At 40.9% G+C, this 24,864-nt stretch overlaps 1 protein-coding gene across 1 annotated transcript; it reads left to right on the top strand.

Moving 5' to 3' along the window:
* The first annotated feature begins 1,312 nt into the window (after positions 1–1,312).
* On the top strand, positions 1,313–23,736 carry LOC140231418 (uncharacterized). Its single transcript, XM_072311542.1, has 21 exons — positions 1,313–1,453; positions 2,080–2,137; positions 2,576–2,755; positions 3,417–3,574; positions 4,012–4,063; positions 4,481–4,657; positions 6,622–6,804; positions 7,153–7,350; positions 8,042–8,194; positions 8,673–8,843; positions 9,522–9,716; positions 10,431–10,601; positions 11,042–11,292; positions 12,166–12,352; positions 12,912–13,037; positions 13,740–14,002; positions 14,329–14,629; positions 15,480–15,649; positions 17,339–17,480; positions 19,544–19,661; positions 21,467–23,736. Exons 1-21 carry the CDS (start codon positions 1,313–1,315, stop codon positions 23,613–23,615), a joined length of 5,544 nt encoding a protein of 1,847 aa, XP_072167643.1. The 3' UTR covers positions 23,616–23,736.
* The last annotated feature ends 1,128 nt before the right edge of the window (positions 23,737–24,864 follow it).

The raw sequence follows: 24,864 nt of genomic DNA, 5'->3' as shown, positions 1-24,864 counted from the left end.
CACACTAAAATTGCGCTATTTTAAAACGGAGATTCATAATCAACGAGACGGTCACGACATTCAAAACTGCAGTATTTATGGCATATTTGAGGTAAGAATTAGGCGGATTTGTATTATATTTTTAGAATAAACAAGCTACAGATCCTTAGGGTGTCGATACGTGGTACCCCCAACCCTATAGGTCTAATTCAGTTAGACCCCTGTGATATTCCCATCAAACAAAAATAGAGTCTTCATGATAACGTCTACGAAGGATTGTCAATATTATCGTTTAATAATTTGAAAGAAGTCATAAATTACAGTATAGATTATTATTATTATAGATTATTCTATATACGAATAATGAGAAAGAATCGCGGGGACATTACTTTGCAATGGTGACAAAAACTTAGCCATTCTCCCCTAAATATCTTTGCAGACACATGCCACTTTGCAGAATGCTCCTCCTGCTTGTCTTAATGTCTGTCGGTGGTTTGGCTCAGGTGTCCACAGTTCCTAGTGCTGGTAAGTTTTCTTATGTTAGATCTCATCATTTCCCGTTTCTCTTGCCTCACCACTCTCAAATAGAAGCAAACTCATATCAAACAGAATTCATATTTCTTTTTTTGTTGTTGCAAAGCTTTGTTTTTGTTTTTTAATAGATCTAGGCCCTATATTATTCTCTATGCTCAGGGTAGGCGATAAGCACTGTTTTGGCACATTGGCAGATATTCTAACGACTTCAACAGCCATATTTACTCACCTGCGCATCAGTATAGTTTGTAACTTTGCTGGAAGAAACGGTTCTATTTCAAAGAGCCTGATCCTATAAGCAAATGTAGGGGATCAATGTGTATGACTCAAAATTATGACATATTTTGAAGGGCTTGCACGTTGAAAATCGTCGAATATACTGATAAAGAATCACTTGTGGCAATGGTTAAATAAACTGCATGTTTTGATGTAGGCCCTATATCCATGTCGCTGGCATGTTCTATCTCTCTGTCCGTTTATCCATATGTCTATCTATCTATCTATCTATCTATCCATTTTGTCGGGTTAATTTTTCTGCTGTTTTATTATTATTATTATTATTATTATTATTATTATTATTATTATTAGTAGTAGTAGTAGTAGTAGTAGTAGTAGTAGTAGTAGTAGTAGTAGTAGTAGTAGTAGTAGTAGTAGTAGTCGTCGTCGTCGTAGTAGTAGTAGAAGTATTAATATTAGTATTTTATTATAATTATTATCATCATTATAATTATCATTATCTTTGTTCCTGAAAGAGTCAGAGGCTGATATGCCATTGCTTGCCGAAATTGGGCAACCTCGGATGGAAAGCGCCCTCTTGCTGCTGGAGGCGAAAGAGCGAGAGCGATTTGTGGCCCACTGCATGCGTCCTGGAAAACTGTGCACCAAAGAAGAGACCGGGGAATTTCTCTGGCAGAACAGGAACGTTCAAGCCCTCGCCGAGGTATTGATAATGTCGTGGAAAGAAACCGCATATCTGTACCTTTCGGATTGATACTTTGTAGCCCTGAGTGCGTCCTAAAAATATGACTCGATGAATTCGTTGGTAAATTCTGTAGACAAGAGTTGGGAGGCAACGGGCTGGTTATTAGCTAGAAATGTTGCGGTGATGCTACTGTTTCCAACTCCAGTGTTTTCATGTGTTTACTATAAAAAGCGCGGCATGCGTCATTCGTTTAAGAACTCATTTTAAAGACCCAAAGTGCTGTCCTCCGAACATTTGTTCTAAATCACGTACGTTACCTGTAAAATTATGCTAAACGGTGTGCGGATCTGTTTTTGCGAAGGGAAATGTCCGACGTGATGCAATTCTCACGACAGACACAGCATGTTCTTTCCTGATTAATTGTCACGTTTTGTGTTTTGCTTTTCATGCTAATCTTATTCCGTTTTATGTCACTATTTACTCGTGATTGTTCTACTCTTTGTAAAGATTATCGCTTGTCATAATACACTTCTAACTCAAGTATACACATTTGGTATACGCTGCTCATAAAAATAATATTAAAACACCCAAAACATGAATATTTCCTTTGTGTGTAATGGTGTCCATCCTGCTTTGCCCCACAGGAGTGGTTCTGGCACACCTATCTATGCTTACGGAAGGAAGACCCACGCCTCTGTCCTGGTTGGTATTCTTTGATTTCAGTTTCAATTTTCTTTATTTCACTGAAGCAAAGAAGATATTATTTTACTCTGATTACTCAGCTTCCAATGCAACTGATTGACAAATTGCCCTTATACATCGACGAAAATAATAATAATGATTATTTACGTCGATGCAGGGCAATTTGTCAATCAGTTGAAATGAAAACATCTCGACGGAAGAATTTCTTGAATTTCAATAATTACTCAGCTTGCGTTGTTTAAAGATCACGATAAGTATAGGGAACCTGCCACAACACTCATCATCACCTCTATCATCACTAATACCGACATCGACATCGACATCGTCGCCATCATCTACATCATCACCTTTCCCCTGTTCTTCCTTCTCCCCGTTCATCTGTTCACTTGCCCTATATACGACCTTCCGTAATGCCGTCCTCCCCGCATCTTTCGGCAGTCGACGGAGGATGGACGCACTGGGGCCCGTGGGGAAACTGTTCGGTGAGTTGTGGGCGGGGCACCATGTCTCGGATTCGGCACTGCTCCCATCCAACCCCTCGGAACGGCGGCAGAGCGTGCAGCGGTTCGGCGATCCGGGTCACTGCCTGTGAAACACATGTACCATGCTTACATGAAAGTGCGTAGATCAATCTTCTTCTTCTTCTTCTTCCTCTTCTTCATTTTCAGACAATGAGATTATCGTAATATGAAGTTTTATTCAAGCTTATAGCCACCAATTGTTTGATTCTAGTTAGAATGGCACCAATTATTTTAATCTAATGGCACCAACTTATACGGACGACTAGGAAGTAATTGTCACGATAATGTGACGCTTGTTTCAATGTTTTGTTTTATGTATATTTAAGACTAGGAGGCAAATCTTGACAGTGTTACTGCGAGAGTACAGGGCGTGGGCATGAGCAGCATCAGGCCACTGATGAGTGTTCTTCTTCATGGTGAAATTACATGCAAAACGGGGTTGCATGTCTATATCAACCACCCCGTATTGAAACTACCTTTTAATCATTGGTCATTTTCTGTAATTCAGTCTTTCCTTTGTCTCCTTACTTGTTAACTGCAAAATAATTGCATGTCCAATAATTGCCTCATATATTTCCCGATTTGATCATTGCGAAGCACACCTTATTAAAAACCTCACCAGTTTGGGACCAGACGCCGACAGAGAATACATGGAAAACAACGTGGAATTAATAATTGTTGTAAGCCTTCATGATGTTATTCATTTCTTTTTGTTGTTGTCACTGCTCTGTTGTACCGAAAATCTTTGCTGGACGCAGATCACGTGATGAGAAACGTCACTGAAAATCTCCTGACCAACATGCTAACGTACTTGCAGCCCTTCCACACTGCCGACCCTTACCTTGAGAGGGCGTGCTTCAAAGACCATTGCAGTTACCAGGAGGTCCTTGGTATGATTCGACCTGTCAAGCTAGCGGTAAGAGCACGCACGGTGTGCTTGTTTTTGTGTGATTGTGTTTGTGCGTGAGATTTTGATTGCAGACATTAAAGTTGTAGAGCGCAAATGTGGCAATTTACTTATTTTAGTTGTATTTACATTCAGTGTCAGTTAAAGAATGAGTTGGGAGAACATTTTAGATTCTTTCCCGTCTAAGAATGGTTTGGTTATTATTATGCAATTATTATTCATGTAAAACTAGTATGAGTTGATTATAATGAAATTAAAAAGACTGGGGGGGGGGGGGTATTCAGTTGTTACATTGTTATGGAAGACGATACATTACTCGGTAAAAAAATACATAATCTTTGTTGTTACTACTTTCGTAACTTTTAATGTCATGGTTATTGTTATTGTTATCATTGATTGAATAATCAACACCACTTTTATAAGTATCCTCATTGTTACCTATCTAGAACAGCTACTGGTCTCGACTAAACTGCTACAAGTATCTCGAGGGATGTCCAGGTGTGTATCAGTAGGCCTACCTGTTTGTATATTTGCTGCTTAGATGGATTTGTAGTCTCGACGAAAACTCTTTCAGATAAGTGTCATAAGGACTGAACTCGATGTAGTTACCTTCTAAAAAATGAAGTCATATCCAATGCTCATTTAAATATACCGAAATAGCCTTTTCCAATATCGCCAGGAATTGCGTCTTTGTTCTAACTCTGCATGTTTGTTACCATTAATCGAATCTTGGCAAGCATGCATGAAGAGTCTTTGCCTAGCTGCAACGTCAAAATCTTTTATCATGAATATGTCCTAATGATCTTGATATTGAGGTATATAGAAAGTTGTTGATTTTTTTTTCCTGGACTCGTAACAAAAGATATTTTACCCTCAGTTGTTGTTGTTGTTGTTGTTGTTGTTTTCTACACCTAGTCGCTGGAGGCTGGTCAGCCTGGAGCAGCTGGAGCTCCTGTTCCTCGCAGTGCGGTACCGGGCAGACGTTCCGTAACCGCCACTGTGACGACCCGCATCCTAGCAACGGAGGGGTGCAGTGCGTGGGGGACGCGATGCAGGCGAAAGACTGCTTTCAGGACACGTGTGATGAGACAGGTGAATATGAAGTCATCATTCCTCCAGTATACACACACTCACAAATACATTCTCACCCCACACATACACTCATGTGCGGTATCACACACACACACACATACACTCATATTTTTTATTATTTTATCGCACACATCCACGCACACGCACAAACACAGACACAACGCACACACACAGACAGACATGCCGTCACAAACAAGTAAACTCTCAAAAAATGTTTCTTCGTACAAATGAAAACTATGACAAAAACAGTAACAAACATGTATCACATGGTCTGACCCTCTGAAGACCGTTCTACCATCATCATGGTCATAACATGGTCATCATGGTATCAGGGGGAAAAATCTGAAATGGATTCAAAGTTTTCTCAATGGAAGAAGTCAGAGGGTCGTTTTGGATGGTATTAAATCTTCTTCAGTAGCGGTAGGATCTGGAGTGCCTCAGGGGTCGGTTCTTGCATGGGCCTTGCCTCTTTCTACTTTACGTCAATGACTTGCCTGATGGTCTCGCGTCAAAGGTTCGCCTTTTTGCCGATGATGCAATTTCTTACATGACCATCGACAATCAACATCATACGCAAAATCTTCAAGAGGACCTAAACAAAATTGGTGACTGGGCGAAAAAATGGATGATGGATTTGAACACAGATAAGTGTAAGGTTTTGACAATATCCAGGAAAAGAAGTAGGGTGCAACACGTGTATCATCTAAATAACGCCCCTCTTGAATCTGTTGAATCCGTGAAGTACTTGGGTGTAACCATCACTTCTAATTTGAAGTGGACCCAACACATCAACAATACTGTCAATAAAGCCAATAATGTGCTTGCATTTCTAAAACGCAATCTTCGCATAAAATCTTCTGATGTTAAAGCCACAGCTTACAAAACGTTGGTTCCACCAATTGTTGAGTATGCTTCCACAGTTTGGGACCCATCTACCAAGAACCTAATCCACCAAGTGGAAATGGTCCAGAGAAGAGCTGCGCGATTCACTTTAAATCGCTACCATAACACCTCGAGTGTCACCAAAATGCTACAAGAACTTAATTCAGTGTAATTGGACCACTCTGGAACAGCGCAGAGAAAATGACAGGTTAATTATGATGTACAAAATACACAATAATCTCACTCCTCTTTCAGCACAGGACTATCAAACAGGCTACTCAGTTAACGAGAGCCTCGCAATCACACTCCTATCAGGTACCATATTCGAGAACTGAATCGCATCGCCATTCGTTCTTCCCAAGAACTGTAAGGAACTGGAATTCCCTGTCGTCAGAAATTGTTTCAGCGCCATCTGTGGAATCATTTCGAAACCATCTAACGGTTGATCACAGTGGCTAGTTTTTTTTCGTCAAATTTTCTATGTGCTTGTAAATATCTGTAAATAAATTGTATTATAATGTAAATAGCACCAGTCTGCAAGAATCTTCAGTCTATTGAAGGAGGCAGACTTAATCAGAAGAAGAAGAAGAAGAACACTAGCTTAGCTAAACTCTTCAACGTTAGACGCAAAGCTTTCTGTTCTGAGTCACAGCTTGTAATGTTATGATTCATTTCGTACTTAGTATCTGTTTGACCATCTTTTCTAAAAAGGAGGAAGTATCCACAGCTCTTCCGTTATAATCAATCTCACGGATTTAGTCATCTTTCCAGATCTTCCTGTTTAAGCAAAAAGGAACGAAACAAACAATTAAGGACAAAAAAGCAACGCAAGACAAACAAACATTCTAAAAAAATTAATAAACGCATTTAGAACTGAGATGGAGGGGTGGTTATTTTGGTTCATATTCTTTAATACAGTACACGCTTCTTTAACAATTTACCGACTTGTGCATTGCAAAGTTTGTAGCACTCTCTCAATAATTTTAGAATCTACTATCATAAGCTCTAGTGTAAATCAAATTTGCGTCTTTTTCCATCTAACAGTACTTATCCATCCAAACTTTCCTTAATACCCAACACAGTTGGAACGTTTCTCACCCCCTGGTCTCCGTGGTCTACCTGCTCCGTTGGATGCGGACAGGGAGTGAAGACGGCCACGCGCCGTTGTCATGGCAGCGAGACCTGTCCAATCGGAGTGGGAAACAGCAAGCAAGAAGTGCGCGTGCTGACGACGAACGCTCCGTGCATGACAGAATTGTGCTCGGGTGAGTATAGCCGCAGCGGGCCTATGATAGGCGTGTCTGTCCAGCGTGATTGCTTCACAGATTTTTTTTTTTTTTTTTTTTTTTTTTTTTTTTTTTTTTAGACTTCTCTGATAAAACAGAGGTAAGGCCTACTCTAATATGTACATGTAGGCCTGCATTGTAATGGATCTCGAACGGATATTCCATATCTCAGTCGCGTTGTTTGTGATATCTAAAGTGCAAGGATTACAATTTTCGTTGTGTTCTGATAGCTAAAGCACTGAATTCATACACACCTGCGCATGATTGTCAATCTAAGATTTTGTCTCACTTATCTTTTTGTTTTCCCATCCAAACAAAATGTCACAGTTACTGGCGGATGGGCACTGTGGGGCGAGTGGAGTATGTGCAGTACGGTGTGTGGAACTGGGTACCGCATACGAGTGCGAGCGTGCAGCAATCCACTCCCCGTGGGCATCGGGAGCGAGTGTGCAGGAGAAGGCTTCGAGAAGGCTGCGTGCACGCACGCGTCTGATGCATGTCGACATGCTCCGTCTGTCGATCGAGGTAAGCTGTGGGAGTTGCGATGCACATTCTGTTTTGATTCTTACTGTTTTATCGTTATAAAAAGGTTGATTTCAGGCCATGCAGCTCAATCTCCTCACATAAAGAGATTGTTTCCGTGCATAACTTTTCCGCTAGTGTGGTTGTTCAAAAATTTAGCCATAATATCAAGTGCAAATCCTGCTTTATGAAATACCAGCCACGTAACATAATATGGTAGCGGCTCCAGATATTCCAACAATGCCTCGACATTCTTTGTGACTTCTGTGGAGTAGGGAAAAAGAAAACTGTAGAGGAAACATGTACATTGATGTATTACATAGAGAAATGGGCACGGTTACCGTTGAAAACCTTGACAAAGACAAGCATCTAGCCTACGACGCGCGTTCACGAAGATCGCTATCTTCATAAGATGTTAAACAATTTACTTAAAAGCCATATTATATAACGATGTGCTATTGTGCCCAGCCCTACTACATTTAAACATATGTTAAACAAGATTGTGTTAGTGCATCTGACCATGATGAAAAGGAAGAGACTCATCGCCAGGTTCTCATATGAAAACAATGAGAATATATTAAGTATAATGTTCTAAGGTCCATACAAACCAGAGATGCAGAATTCTCACCGTAATCGAGTATGTAACAGACGAGTTTGAGGTTGTGTTTTACATTTTTTTACCCACTTGTATCAGAATACGGTCTATGGAGCAGCTGGTCACAATGCAGCGCCCCCTGTGGTTCGGGTGTACGATTGCGACATCGCTCGTGTATCGACCACCAGATGTACGAGTGTACTGGGCCCGTCTACAATATCTGGCCGTGCAATCTCAAACTACCTTGCCCCGGTAAGCTGTGTAAACGGCAGGTGCACAACTAACTCTATATTATAAGCAATATACCCAAATCTGTGGGAAAGGATTTTGCGGGGCGTAGGGTAATGTCAAATGCGGGTAGGGGTCTGTTTCGGGCAGAAGCCTTACGATGAACTAATTCTCCTCTCGCCGGGATTGCTGTTATTATTATTGTTGTTAATGTCACACTGATTTGGTAAAAGATTCACAATGTTCGTAACACCTTTCTTACTCGTCGACAGCTTCTGCAAGCATGTTTTGGTCAAAAGCATCTTACACTGTCCTATGCAAACTTTTTTTTTTTTTTTTAAACAAGACATACGCATAAATTACATTATGTAACAACACAAGGAAAAAAATAAGAAATGTAATGTCCACTTTCATAAAGTAAGGCTATGATGGAAATGTGCAATGTTGAGATAACACTGTTCAGTGTTGGTTGACTTTCTGGCACCTTTTTCGCTCTCCGAAGTGGACGGAGAATGGGCCGAGTGGTCATCGTGGACCCTCTGTTCGGTCACGTGCGGCAACGGATTGACGGAGCGATATCGCCTCTGCGCCAACCCCAGCCAGCGGCACGGGGGGAAGGACTGCGTGGGAGATCCGACACAAACTAGGGCCTGCAAAGACAGCGACTGTCCTGGTAAGTTTTTACAAAGATTGGATATATATATATTATATGATATATATACATATAGCTCTTCCTTTGATATCGAGCACTCTTCATAGAAGGATAGTATCACCAAGTGTGTGTGTATAATTATATATATTACTTGTTTTCAGCTTCTTTTATTAGAGTTAGAAAGATGTCTGTGACGTGGAAAGGAAGAAGAAGAAGAAGCCGAAGAAAAAGCAGAAAAGGGAAGAAAGAAAACAAAAGAACTTGGAAAGACGAATATCCAACCTATGACGCTTTCACGGAGATCAATATCTTCACAAGATGTTAAGCAATTTTTTTCAAAAGTTAGCAATAGTGGTGGTCATGTTTAATTCAGTAATATTCATGTGGAAAGGATTTGAATTGAAACCAGATGTATTGTATGTGGCCAGTAAAAGGCCAACAAATACGAAACGGGTACCTCGAGTCTCTGCATTTTGTTGAAAAGCTGGAAAGAAAACATTTTGTATATTTCCGATAGCATGGTGGCACAATTCAAAAAAACAAACAAACAAACAAAAACCGGAAAAGCTAACTTTTAGAGCAAGAGTCTAGGCTATGAAACAATAACAAAGAATTAAAAAGCGTCCTTCGTGTGAGGTTCAACTGGGCTAGTCACCTAAACATCTCGTAATCGTAATCATATTTAAAACTTGTTCACAGCAAACTCCCCACAGTGGGGATCGTGGGGTGCGTGGTCTGAGTGCTCTGCGCCGTGTGAGGGCGGTATAAGATTTCGGCAGCGGTGGTGTCTGGTCAACTTGCCCGGAGGAGAGCGACAGGTGCGGGCGAGAATGACGAACAGGTGCGCGGGTGAATTCCAGCAGTACACTGCTTGTAACACCCAAATTTGCCCTGGTAAGTCCACTGAAGCGAGTGCTAACCATGTTCACGCAGACTCAGATTTCATCTTCAGTCTTCTTCGAAAGACAAGTAGATTTGTGATTTTCTCTGTGTTTGTCAACATCTTAAAAGTTGCAATACACCTCGGTGCGGTCACATTTTCATCATACATAAACGTTTGGGAAGAAAACAAATAATTATAAGCTTCAGTCCATGTAAAATTGCCGTGCAAACCAGTCTTATGCTGTTGTGAAAATCACCATGGAAACGAAATCTATAAATGAAGTTAAGAACTTATAATGTATTCAGTAATCATTGCAACCAACATGCTTATTTTCCCCGAATCATTTAGAAACACCAATCAGTAAGATTACTACCATATTTTTTTCACTTGGACGATGGTTAATCGAATGTACATTTGCACGGTTACATGAAAGTTGTCAGCCCTGACAAGATGCCAGATGACAAGTTTCTGCCTATCACCATAGTAACAGTCAGACATCAGATCTTCTCAGCCAATCAAAACCAAAGATTTTACTGAAGTTGTCAGACACTTGTCAGGGCTGACAACTTTCATGAAACGGTGCCCAGCCAAACTTCAATGCCATCTAATTTACATATCATACATCATTCTTTAAAGTACAGTTGAGTAGGTAGGACGATAATATAAAGGCTTGGCCCTGAAGTCCAATCGGATATCTAACCTCTACAGTTTTAATAACTTTCTAGTCGATGGCGCTTGGGCTAGCTGGAACTCGTGGTCCCCTTGCTCCAACGAGTGCGGCGAAGGAGTGAGGATGCGGGATCGAAGCTGCAGTGACCCCGCTCCAGTCGGCTGGGGAAGGGTTTGCGGGGGTTATGGAACGGAGATCACGCACTGCTTCTCAAGGCCATGTGCAAGTGAGTTTTTTCCTCGCTTTAACTCTTTAACTCTTTCTTTTGCACCTCTACCAATTCTCTACCTCTACCTGTACCTCTGCAATTCTACCTATCACAACTTTTATAACATAGCTACAACATTCCAATAACCAATCTCTAAAAGGAGAATAAAAACTAAAGGAAACAAAGCAAAAGAAGAACTTACAGTTTCTCAAAATTTGAGGTGACCTAGCAGATGAGGAGAAGAGAAGTTACTGCAGAAAATAATTTTATTACGAAGTTAGCTTTGCATGTTTGATCGTGGCGGATGTCACTATCTCATGGAAACCTGCGAAAAAGTTAAAGTCCGTTGTGTTTGTTTAAATTTGCCCTTGTCAAAAGACAACTTGAGCATGAGGACATTAATATTTGGTGGCGTTTTCCATGAGAACTGAAACACTGAAGACGTTTTCCCCCACCAGAACAAGACAGTGTGCTGCTACGGTTCGACGGCTCCTCCTTCCTCATCTACCGCCGCGCTGCCCGCCCGGCCCACAATCTCCTTCTCTACCTCAGCTTCCTCCCCGAAGACCCCCACGGCCTACTCGTCCTCCGGCGCGAGGAGGAGTGGACCCAGGTCATGGTGATGATCCGCTTGGTAGACAGCCACGTCAACCTCTACGCCGAGATCGGACCCAACGTCGTCGTCGACTTCGAAGGGGCAAGAGTGAAGGTGACTCTTTGTTTTCTACTTTCTTTTATTTTTCGGTCACAACGTCTTCGTTGCAGGCTGTTATTTCATCGGTGTGTTCTTGTTTGCCTTACTTTCGGTGTGCACATAAACTTGAAACTACGGTTACATCACCGCTGTACTAGTGTGTTGTATGCTGCTTTTTTCTTGCTGTTTTATAAATGAAGCATGTCCTCTGTGTTGTGTCTTGTAATGATGTGTAAATGCAAAAAAAGAAGAAGACACAAATGAATGAATAGATCGATGACAACAGGAAATATTTACGTATATTTTAATATCTTTATATCAGGAATGCACAGTTACGTCGTTTCAGTCATCATCTATTTCGTCATGGTGTTGATATTATGCTCTTTATGAGATCAAAATAATACTCACTTTAGCGACTGCTATCCTCATTCCTAACTGCATCAAAGCAACGACAACAAGTACATACAACAATAACGACAACAACAAAAGCACGTTGTAGGCGTATAGTCGTTGAAAGATCTAAGACTGTCCGGGCCTGTATATCTCTTAAGAGCTAGATGGTAACTTAGGTCGTTCAATAATGTGTCATATTAATGATCAACCTTTGAATAACGTTTGATTCCTATCTCACATTAAAAATAACTATAAATATGGTATTGAGTAATGCACGGATTGTTGACATCAGTTCATTAACTTCGACTTTAAAATCTAGGTCAAGGTTTCGTTGTGTGTCTTCATGTGTTACACGGTACCTTCACAAAGGGTAAAATCAGACTGCAGAATATGACTTGTTAAATATTGTAAATATTTAAGCCTTTAAACACTGCTAAAACGCAAAAAAAAAAAAACCTTTTCAAAGTTCTAAAAAACCTTTAAAAAAATTTACAGCTTGGCAAGTGGAACTGTCTCGAAGCCGGCATCAGTGGTAGGGAGGCGTGGCTTCGAGTTAATGATGGTGACGTCATGTCATTTCTCGTCGGTCACCCAATCCCGGAAAAGGTGGACTGGGACCTGCCCATGTATGTGGGCGGGGCCCTGCCACATCTGTTTCCAGAGCACTTTGAAGGCATCGGAGGTAAGACATTAACACTACTGTCATGACTGTGACTTCCACTTTCCTTTATTCTCAACATCAGTCATCTTGCATGTCTTGCTGATTTTGAATTCATCTAAAGACAATTTAAGTATATATAGATACAATTCTTGTTGAATATGAGTTCGCTTTTGTTGGATTTTATAATGATGGCTTAGAGGGGCTATAATGCATCGATCGATCTTTATTGGGTACGTAACTGGTCAATGTTTCCCTTGCTTTCCTTGTGAGAGAAAATATAATCAACGAAAGACTGCAAATCATTCCGAAGTTCCTCAGTCCTATCAACGATTTGTAAAGTGCATTGATTGATAATAACATAGTTCAAATATTTCGTGTTTAATGAACAGCACGAAGAGTTAAGCGCAACTGCTAGTATTGTAAAAAAAAATGACGTAATTAGGAAAATATTTTACATGTGTAAAATATTGAACATGGCACAAAATATATTTTTGCTGGATTCACTGTGAGAAAGACCCACTTTATCATCTAAATATATGAACTATCGATCTTTGTACTACATGCACTATAATCTTTACAGGGTTCACTGGTAAGCTAGGAGTACTGCGAGTGAACTATCGGGAGTATAGCCTACATGAGACTGAGGAATGGGAAGGAGGGGGACTGCCTTATGTCGAGTTTAATGTGGAGGAGGAACTCGCAACAGGTTGGTTGGTGATATCGCTTTTCTCTGATATACTACTTTTCAAGTAAAAGCCTGAATTCAGACCTTGGCAGTATCAAATTTCAGACCTGTTCATGTTAAAATCAACTTCTTGTTGATTTTTCAGGTCCTCCATCTCATTCTGACTGGCATTTCTGTTGTCTGTCTTTTGACAAAAACAGCTGACTGTAATCGTGACATATTGGTACATATTGTGTTCTGCAGATATTACATGTTATAGTGAACACACAGAAAAACCTATGAACAATCTAGCATGGGAAATTACTTTTCTGTGAATTTATGCTACATATCTGTTTATCTTTTCTGTTAAACTTTTCTCTGTTTATCGTGGTCTTTTAAAGTATTTGATAAGGTAAAATAAAACAATCTCTTCCATGTGATTCTGTCTTGGTCATATACCACTGTTTATTGCAGTTGCTGACTTATCAAGGCCTCCAAATTGCTAAATTTGTAACTCATCCTTAAATTAGCGACACAACCAGAAAAATGACATTTCTGTACCAACTTGGGATATTTCGTATACGGGACGAATGCTATTTCTGACTTTTTGCAGATTGAATCGCGCTTCGTCTATAACCTTCCTCCAATATGACATACGCAGTAGAATTCAAAGAGGCTAATTTAGTAAGACTAAGATTATAATTTCCCCCAGGATTTCATGAATCGAATAATTTGGATTAACAGATATCGACTCGGAACTGCCCACGTTCAGCGGTCAGGAATACGCCTTGGTGCCTTGCCCGCCCGTGACGAACATTACCGCACTGGAGCCACTCCTAGTCAGCATGACAGTGCGTCCCGCCAGCGGTGAGGGCGTGTTATTCTACGTGATGGGAGAATACCTGGGATCTTTCTTCGCGCTCGCCCTGCGAGACTCCAACCTCATCTTGACGTTCAGTTTGGGCCAGGAGCAAGAAGTAGTCCAGCGAACGAGTGATCAACTTGAGGTAATATTCTACACGATGCGTCAGAACATGCTCACAGAATGTGTTGTTCCAGGCCTCGCTGTATGAGTGAGTGTTCACTCAGTAATCAAGATACAGTACTAAACGATCATTTGAAACTTGGGGTAGTTCAAAAAGTCGAAAGGTTCTATTTGGCCGTGATTCGCAGTATACAATGTATTACCAACTGTTGTGCCGAATCTCTGACGTTATCTTTCATGAAATCATCATCTTACACAATTGGCAGCGAATACTTTTCCTTCAAAACATTTGAATTTGTAGCAGACATATTATTTAAGTGTATTTAACCACATTTTTTTCCTCATCAGCTAAACAAATGGTCTCTAATTGACGTGCGCATCGAAGGCTTTAGTGCGGAGCTGCGCATCGGCAAAGGACCCGCCACGCAACTGACCTCGATTGGCCACGCCCCTTTTCGAGCATCTGCAAGTCTGTACGTTGGGGGCGTCAGCCTCATGGATCTAATGGACGTGAAAATAAACGCTGGAATATCGCAGGGATTCGTGGGAGAGATCTTCGATGTGACGGTCAACTGGATGAATTTTAAGATTTACGAAACTATGCTGACTACGGACATCCTTGTAAACTCCGCCTCGGCAACCACTGCCGGTAAGAATAAACGGATTGAAAAAAAAAAACAAACAACAAAACAAACTACCAGCGGCAGCAGCAGCAGCAGCAGCAACAACAACAATGACGACGACGACGACATAAATAACAACAACAACCACGACGACGACAACAACAACAACAACAACAATAACAACAACAAGCACACACAAAAACGTATAATTTGATCTTTACCAATTCGGTATTCCTCTTTATTATCTCTTTTGTTTTTGCTTTCGCGATTTCTCATTATCATTATCGATGATGTCTTTTGTTTTCTGCTAATCATTTTTTCCTCGTTCAAAAAAAAAAAAAAGTGCAAATGAATTACTGTATGCTACACTTGTCACAACAGCAGTATTTGACCACGAGGATAGCAAAGATGAATTCTACTGTTATTATTACTTCACATTCTCATTAAATTTCCCGTCTCCCGTTTCTAATACTTACTATATCACGCTTCTGCCTCTGTAACATCTACTGCAATGCCCATTACTTTCTTCTGATAATAATACATTCTGTTCTACATCAATTACGACTGAGAACTCTGCTCTGTTATTGTAGGCCCTACTCGTTTTGACTTTAGCCATGGCTTTCAATCCAACAACTACTGCCGCTACTTTTCACATTATTACTGAAATCTTATAACTAACGTATATAAAATCATGTTCGCAAGACTATGAATTGTCATATATATTCTTATTTCAAAACATACATGTCTTACATATATTTGCTTTTGATGTTTTGACTGTCATCAGCGTAACTGTTAGAACTTAAGGCAATAGCGCACGAATTAAGTTTGTATGTTCTGAGGCGTCTTTCTTCAGCTTTACGTGTTGTCACCTTCCAGCCCATTTCCGCGACATCTCGGCCCCTCTCGACGCGTCGGTCCTCCTGCGATGTCAGTACGGGCATCTCCTGGCGGAGGTGGAGGAAGCACATCGATGGACGCATGCGCAGTGGCTGTACAACGGAGATCGTCTGCTGGAATTAGGTCCCCATCGAAAGATCATAACACACGTATGGATGCATTACGTCAAATGGTTTAGAATCATTCCTGTCGAGTTAGATGAAAATGGCGAATGTAATAGACGGACTTAAGTGGCAAGTACGCTGAAGAGCGGCCTCCCGAATCATTAAAATTGATTATGCAGTTCTGACTATCAGGCGATCATTTACAGTTGTTAAAGTGAAGGGGCAATGTAAAAGCTCTATCGTTAGGGTTTTCTCAATAGTTTCCACGTACGTCTAGTCGCTCAGATTGAGTTAAATATCTCATGTATTAACAACCTGAATGAATCAAAATCTGCAATGAGATAAGTGATACTTGTTGTATGCCTTCAAGTAAGTGAGAAGCAGAGACGTCATTAATGCAACAAAGAGAGATTCTCGTGTCTTGCGCAATACCGTTTTGATTTCGCCAATACCGCGATGATCCAACACATCGAATCTAATTGTGGCTAGAATGTTTTCACCCATATCTTCTTTAACGTTAGGCTGAGTCGGAGAGATGAATAAGTGAATCGAAAAGTAGGTTTTACTCACGATTGGATGGATGGATTTTGTCTAAGTTCCATCATTTTAATCGACTGGCAGCAGTAGCCTTGATCAAACGTGTGAATAGATTGGAATAATTTTAGTGACATTACAAATAGGTGGCTATACTTAAGTGCGCTGTCGATGCTCTACCAATGTGTCTGTTAACTTAAGTGCGCTGTCGATGCTCTACCAATGTGTCTGTTATCACCAAAAAAAAAAAAAAAATGACAAGAAAAAAAAAAACAGCATCATTTTCAACTGCGGCAAATGCTTTCCCACACTTGCTTCTGTCGCCTTGGCAACCTAACAAAGTGGTAAGAGATAGCCGCAGGATATCAAGGCTCCTTTGTCTCTGATTCATTAGGGAGGTTAGCACATTACAGTAGAACTCCGGGCTTCCAATAGAGGCTTTTAACGCAATTGGTTCTTTCTACATTGACCGAGATGAAGCTGGAAAGCGCATGATTGATTTTAAGCAATATTGAGTTAAGCTTAAAACACGTCAAAGGGGAATTCATTCCTGATATTACGTTGCTTTGGATATACATGTAATTGGAAAAGAAGATCAGTGAAAAATTTTGGGAAATATAAGACACACTAAAACAGTCATGAATTATCAAAGTGTATAGAGCAGGACAAATTGGCAACTCTGTGACGTAGATGCTGAGCAGCTCCCCTTTCGCTTTATACACAGAAAGTTACTGATTTTCTTTTTTATCACGAGAAACAAAATCTTCAGATCAGTTCTTGGTAAATGATAAAAGTAATACTTGTTTGCATGTCTCCTCAGAGGGAAAGTTCTGTCTGTTTCAAAATATTTGAGGAAAATTAAAAATTAGTGAAATTTTGTGTACAAAATAAATGGTGAGTTGCTAAACACCTACGTCACACAGAGTTGCGTCTTTGTTTTACTCTCTAAGCTTTATCTGTTCATAACTCTTTTTGCGTGTCGATCTTTTCCTCTTGCAGATTTCACTGATCTACTTCTATGATTTTTCTGTTTTCATACAAAGCAACATGATATCAGGATGGAAGTCGCCTTTAACTCTTTGAGTACCACGGGAGACATATTTACATACAATGTCAATGTGATTTTAGCCCCGTGGTCCCGAGTGGAATATACCGTGAACTGATGATGATTTCTCCACTCCCATTACGTCACTCTGAAAGGAGCCGGGACATCCATACAGCGCTTCCCTCCTACTCACAAACGTCCAGAAGAGGGCCGAAGGTTTCTACGCGTGTCAGGTCAACTTCCGGGGCGCGAGTGTCATCACGCATGCGTTTTCCCTCACTGTGCGAGATGATGGAGGTAGGAGACACGAAATAAGATGCGGGAATATTTCTAAGTCACCTCAAGTTCTGTAAGGTAGCAACTAAGAGAAGTGAATGAATTCAACAAGTCGGTAACCTTATTTCTAATCGTATAATATATAATAATATGGAATATTATTCCGTCTTCTAAAGGACACACACACACACACACACACACACACACGCACGCCTATTCGGTTCACACTCCACATGAAAAGTACGTTTCCCTGCAGTGGAACACACGTACGAGAGAAGGATGAACATTACATAGTTAATAACTTAATATCTATATCTGGTACTCACTGACACATGCTGTCAGCAGTTGTGTTCCAGATTTATAATACAAACAATCACAAACGCCACTTAATTTTACGTTACTTATTAACAGTACTTTCATTTTTAGCATGGACTCATGCCGATTTCATGATCCCATGTATGCGATATTGACGTCATAAACTTATTGAGGCCCAGAGCAGATGAAACGGATTGGAACCGTGCGAAGAGTCCTTGAATAAATCATAAGGCCTTGGTTTTGCGGTGCAAAATGCTGTGCTCCATCATTTCTGACACAGATGAAATTCAATCACATTTCTCTCCCTCTCCCTATCTCTCTTTGTCTGTCTGTCTGTCTGTCTCTGCCTTTTGAATTGCCTGTTGCTGTTCCACAAAGTGACTTGCACTTTTTTTGAGTGATTTGATTGAGTTTAACCTGTCAATCCCATGGAGAATGTTTCTGCAGACATTATGATATCGTCATTTTGATTGACAATTCTGAATTTGGAAAGGATTTCCACACCCGTAACGTTACGAAAGTAACTCTTATTCCTATTTTTTTTTAGTCTTTTTGTGCGCTTATAGAAACATCAGTATAAAGGGCCTTATAAATGCAATTATTATCATTATTATTATTATTAAATAACGTATAAATGATCCCCTATGAAAACCTGTAAATATGTGCATATAACATTCCCCCTTGCTTCTGTGAATATTGTAAATACATTATATAATCTACATAATTGAAAGGACTGGCCTCGACTAGCCTGCACGCTATTTCCGGTTCTCTTTATGCCAAAACTGTACTTTAACTATTAACCTTTGCCAAAACTGAATTCTAAGGCATATCTAATATTGTATCGGAAGGTTTCATGAAACTTAGATTCTTTAAACTCGCACAAAATCAGAAATAAGTCTTGCAAGACTCCACCAAATTATCTAATTATTGATAACTCTGAGTTCTAAGGCGTATCTCATATTGTATTGACAGATTTCACAAATTCGTTAAATTCTTTAAACTTGCACTAAATCAGAAATCAGTCTAACAAGAACTCCACCAATTTGAGACAAAAGACAGGTACTTTTGTGGGTGAATTGCCCATTTAAAAAACACCAAAAACTTCAGCAGTTAAAAGGGTTTTTAAAAAGTCAAACCAAACAGTCTTATATGAATATCAGACAGCTGGAATAAAAAAAAAAACAAACAAACAAACAAACATCTTAAACTCTACCTTATGTAGCAATTATAATGAAGAGTGAAAGTTATAACAACAAAAAAAAGTAAAACACCAAACCACAGAAAACGTTGTTTCTTGGACTTGGCGGGTCAAGGTCGCTGTTTTATGTTTACAGTTGTCATGGTTGTAGAAAGTCTGAGCTGCCAGAGCTTTATCCAGTGTCCCTGATACTGTGTAGAAATGAAGCTTGGAAAAATTACACCAACTGATCATTGAAAGCTTCAAAGAAAGGTTCTACTTTCTCCACTTTGACGGACCATTATTATCTGTTTATGTACTGTTGATTGGCAGTTAATGTTCATGTATAGATGTCTTCGCTAATATGTAAAGTAAAAACATCATTTTCAAAGCACCTGTTTGCGTGGGTATTTTCTCATCCAGTCAGGTATCATCACCTAGGTTATAGCTCAGTCGGAATAGCTGGCACTGTTTCTACCTCTCTTTCTCTCTCTCTCTCTCTCTCTTTCCAATTGAGCCACTGCAATATTAAACGGTGGGCAAGTGGTGGGTATTGTACTCAACAATCGTTCCGCTCTGTTTGCTCTTTCAGGCGCTGGATCTGCGATCGATCGCTTAATGGATATCGTCATTGTCGCTTCCGTGATGACGTTTGTCGTGGTCGTAGCACTCGTTGTCCTCATGTCCTGCTGTGCGCCATGTCGACGATGGTATGTACCTTAAATGAAAACAGAAGAAGAAAAAACAACAAGAAAAATACCTCATGTTCATCAACGTGTTCATGTTGACTTCAATAAGAGCAGCAAAAAGATTCAAAAGTGAGAAATTTATCAACTTGATGTAGTCTTGAAATTGTTCTTTTTTTTTTTTCATACGAAAAGGCAACATTGGTCCCGACTAGATTAAGCAAATAATAACTTTACGTTGGATTGTGCTAAAGTTATAATTTGTAGATCACGGTTGATCTCTAATAAAGAAGATATGTCATAATAGTTTGATTGTTGTTTCGTCACAAAAGTGAAACATTTAACTTGTCATAACTTTCTCTGCTTTTTTTCCGATTTCAATCAAACTTGCACTCCTCCGTTTGTTGCGTTATGACGTATTCATGGAAAATCAGAATAAAAATTGAGATAGAATTTATTTTAGGTCTTTCTGGACAAGTTTTAAAGGGATGGTACAGTATTGGTTGGAGATGAGAATTGGGCTTTTAACTTTTTGCGAGATATCAAGAAAACACTTGTGAAATAGTACAGAGCATACCATTTTAAGAGGAATTCAAAGTTTATTTGATGAAAATCGGGTTTGGAATAACTGAAACATCCAGAAACAAAGTAAGACAAAGCGATCGTAGTAAAAGGTGGGTCCCACACTTTATTAGAATCGCTCTGTTTTGGATATCTCAGCCATTTCAAAACCAATTTTCATCAAATAAACATCGAGTTCCTCGTGGAATTACATGCTCTTTCATATTTTATAAGACGTTTTTCATTATCTCACATAAAAAAAGGAGTGGAAAACTGAAATTAGGTCTCAACCAAAACTTACTATATATACGATCCCCTTAAGTGAACTCGAGCCAGAGCCTGTGGAGAAAGTGGATTATGACAAAATACGCGCTCGTGAAACAGGCAGAGAGCCGCTTTAAGTGGAGACATTGAGACGATATTCGTTGATCTATTCAACTGTCACTTTTTTTTTTGGTTCAAATTGCCAACTAAGCGCCTTCGCACTGCTCTTCGGAGCTACAATAATTAACATCAATGCGTATAGAACACATGTAAAATGTTCCTGCCAGAACGAGTTTGTAGACAAATCGTTCATACATTGTGAGTCATGGATTCACCATTGTGTATTGAAAAAAAAACCACCCCCCCCAAAAAAAAAACAAAACAAAAAACCCAAAAAAAAAAAAAAAAACACACACACCAAAAAACACCAAAAAAAAAAAAAAAAAAAAAAAAAAAAAAAACCCTCGCTAGAAATCGGTCGGGCTAGTATAGTGTTTGACATACACAGATGAGCCAATTAGATCTTATCACCGAGACGTGAACGAAAACATTCCCCGGATGTTTAAACGAGAGAGAACTACGATATGTGCCGAAATTATATATCACTGCACCTACATGAGAGATATGGCTATCGCTTACTTAATCTGAAGTAGATATGGAGACACAACGGAACCGTTGATTGCACTGCAATTCAATATCGACTTTTAATTACACACAGGCGAAGCAGTGAAGTGGTTGAAAAGCATGCATTTTATTTTCCATAGATGTGAAAAGGAAACTGCTAAATTTACCTACCCTTCAATGACATTTAAATAAATCAAAACGTAATGGAAACATGGCATGTCCATACGATGGAAGATCCTCTTTTTTGCTTTCTTTTCAATAGTTTAATGAGGTCTAAGTTGATTGATGTGACCTTTCAACACGCGACGAAGGCAGAAAGCTTCCAAATAAGCGGGAGTATAAGTGAACACTGTAGAAATGTCGTTCTCTTATGCATTCAGGTCGTATCTCCTGGATCTCCTGTACAACTCACTGGCGCACTGCTGCAGCTGCGACTCGAGGGAAGGGCTGCCGCACGGACTAACGTACGCCCAGCTCGCTGAGGTGGACGCCACGTATGACGGACGTTTCTCGGCGCGAGAGGAGAAGATGAAACTGGATGCCAGACTGGAGCGTCGTCAGAATCGAGACGTGGGCGGGAGACAGTTTGAAAGAGATGAAGATGAGACTGAGGAAGATGATGATGACGACACTGGTGAGGAGAGCGAGGAACCATTTACGGAAGATATGGAGGATGGAAATCTGGAGGGGCTACCAAACGAGCACCAACGTGAAGAGATGATGTATGGTCGACAACGGGCACAGGGATCAAAGAGGGAGAGAAGCAGAGAAACAGAGTCTGAGACTCGAAGACGTCAAACTACGGTACCAGTCAACAGGTCAAGGATTCCCTTAGAGCAGAGACGGCTCCCCTCGGATAGAAGGGGTCCATCACAGAAAATTAGGGAAAGCTCCCCATCAAGGAAGAACCCGAACTCGCCACCGAAGCCGAAACAGGAGCCAGTCTCACGCAGAAGGAGCTCTCCTCGCAAATCCGATAATGCTGTCCGTGAGAATCGCGCCAGGAAAAATCTTGACGCAGAGTTAATGCTTGCAGAACAGTCAATGACTTCCTCAGAGACTCCGCAGAAATATTTAGGTTACCAACAGCGAAATCAAAATCAACTCTCGGGAGCTCCGACGGACGGGGTGATGACGAAATCGGCTCACGTCCAACCGATGCTTCCTCCTCCTCCTCCTCCACCACCGCCTCCTCCTCCTCTGGCTCATGAAGATGGTGAACCATGGTTCATGTCCACTTCTAAGCTTACCGCGCCAACAGCTGGGTATGCCGCAGGTAATGCGGATGACTCCATACCAGAAATTCATCCAGCTCCACCAACTCAGCCTCCTCCAGCGATGCCACCATCAATGCCGATAAAAGAGATTTCAACAGGAGCTCACCATGTACCTGATGTGTCGCTGCCACCAAGTCACCAGACTCCAGGCATCGACTTTCCTGCACCTTATCGACAAGCCGAAAAGGCAACTGGAAGTTTTTATACCGTTGCCTCGCCTGTGAGTCCAATGTCGCATATTCCCAACGAAAGAGAAGAAGAGCCGATGCACTCTAGACAGACCCATATTTCTGCAGTTACAACTGAAGGAAATCTCCCACCATCATCACTACCGGCGCCGTTTCATCTTCCGCCATCATCTTCCACTCTACACCCTACACTTATGGGTACAACCCCGACAGGTATTTCTCCTTTGAATGATGCTCCTGTTTCGCAGTTAGCTCCACCGCCACCACCGGCGGCGCCGCTGCCAATTCACCTGTCAACATCCTCTCCTCAACCACCACCACCACCACCATTACTGCCTCCAGGGCCACAGACACAACCACCGCCGCCGCCTCCACCAGTTATTGCATCTCCACTCCTCGGTGAGGCAACCACACATTTGCCCCCTCCTCCGAGCACTCTTGTGATACCACTCGAACAGTCTTTGCCGCCCCCTCCCCCGGCCGCTCCGCACCCAATCGCTGTCGGCGACCTCACTCGAGCTAAGCTAGAGTTAAACAGGCAGCGTCGAATGAGTACGGGAGCACGCCCTGGAACCCTGCCCCACCATCAGCTCAACCTTAACACCAACACAAATAAAGTCACAGATAAACGTAGCCATGGTGATGACGAAATGTCAGTGCACTTTGTCACCCAGGGTGCCGACAGTTTACAAGCCCGCCCTCTATCGATGGATCTGTCGTTTCCTGGTGGAGACTTCAACATACACGATTTCTCCAAGATTTCAGGCGAGAAGGATCCCGGACACGGCTCTTCCCACTTTAAATCTGAAGCAGCCGACGAGACACTCGGACTAGGCCTGGCTTCAGAATTGATGAATGACATAAGCCAACTGGTTCTCACGCGCAGAGAGAGAAGCGATAGAGACGGTCGGAGAAACGGAATTGCAGGTTCAAGCAACGATGATGAGTATCTCTGCGAGGACTGCGTCAAAATCCAAGACTACATCCGGGGCACTGGACCCCGCACTGGAGATGTTCTGTCCAACGATGAAGAGTACGCATCGTGTGCGGATAACTCGCCATGACAACTTTTGTTGCAGGACATAAAAGTGCGCGCTCTTGTTTCTCTCCTCCTGACCAGTAACAGTAGTGGAAAGTTTTATGTGAATGTTATCGACTGTAATAAAAGATTATTATGCTCTAGGATTTCTATCATGATTACTTGGCATGTGTCAGTTTTATCACCTTTTCACGGTTCTTTCTCTCTCTATGTCTGAGTCTTTCAACAGATTCTCTGCACTTTTCTCTATATAACATGTATACAGCCATATAAATAACTCAGCATACAAAATGAAGATTCAACATAACTAAAGGACGATAATAAGACTTTTGTTTGATTCCTGGATTCGTCAGATTAACTCATAGATTCTTAATGCAATAGCGTGACAATTTATTTCATCTCTTAAACATAAGAAGAAATGCCGGAGACCGACGTCGCAAACATACTAAACAAAGCTTGGCAATTAAGAATGATGGCCTTGAAACAAATCAAAAATGCGCATGAAACTTTTATCAGTAACGCAAGAAGAGTTGAGAAATGTGTGCGAGATAGTTTTAAGAGGCTAGCTCGCGTCATTGTTGTTGCTGTTGTTGGTGGTGGCGTTGTGTGTGTGTGTGTGTGTGTGTGTGTGTTTCAGTCCATCTGTGTTTGTGTATTCTTTTTTTCTTGTAAGTTTTCATTCGCATTTATTTAGAGTACTTATTGGCAGGAGATATATGCTTTGTATATTTATTTTATATTATTTTTTGAATATCTGTATAATATTTGTTTCCCTGAACATTAAAGTAGAATGGTTTAGACTCTTCCTGACAGGAGAAAATATGTTTCATATACCATTCATTTTGTATCTTAAACATTCAAGTGGAATTTATAGCAATGAATGCAATCGAAATAAATTAAAATTTCTGAGAAAAAAAGATAAGGCTTGATATAGGGTCTCTTGTTTAGATTGCAGGAGCTCTGGAAGGAAGATGCTGATGAAAGAAGGCATTATTTACTACGGGGATGGGGGTAGCCCAATTGGACACACCACGAGCACTACCCCAGCTCCACCCCTCCCGGGTAGCGTTTTTTTTTAAAGACGGCACAGCGTGTTAAACCTATGGGAAAAACGTTGGGTTAGGGTTTTTGGTTATGGTTATGGTTAGGGTTAGGGTTAGGGTTGGGGTTAGGGTTAGGGTTAGGGTTAGGGTTAGGGTTTGATGGTTAGGGTTAGGATTAGGATTAGGGTTAGGTTTAGGGATAGGGTCCCCGATAGATTTTTAGTTTCCCCA

The sequence above is a fragment of the Diadema setosum genome, chromosome 8, assembly GCF_964275005.1.
Source record: "Diadema setosum chromosome 8, eeDiaSeto1, whole genome shotgun sequence".
NCBI lineage: Eukaryota > Metazoa > Echinodermata > Echinoidea > Diadematoida > Diadematidae > Diadema > Diadema setosum.
The sequence above is the reverse complement of the archived record's forward strand: the minus strand, read 5'-3'. Positions and strand labels throughout refer to the sequence as shown.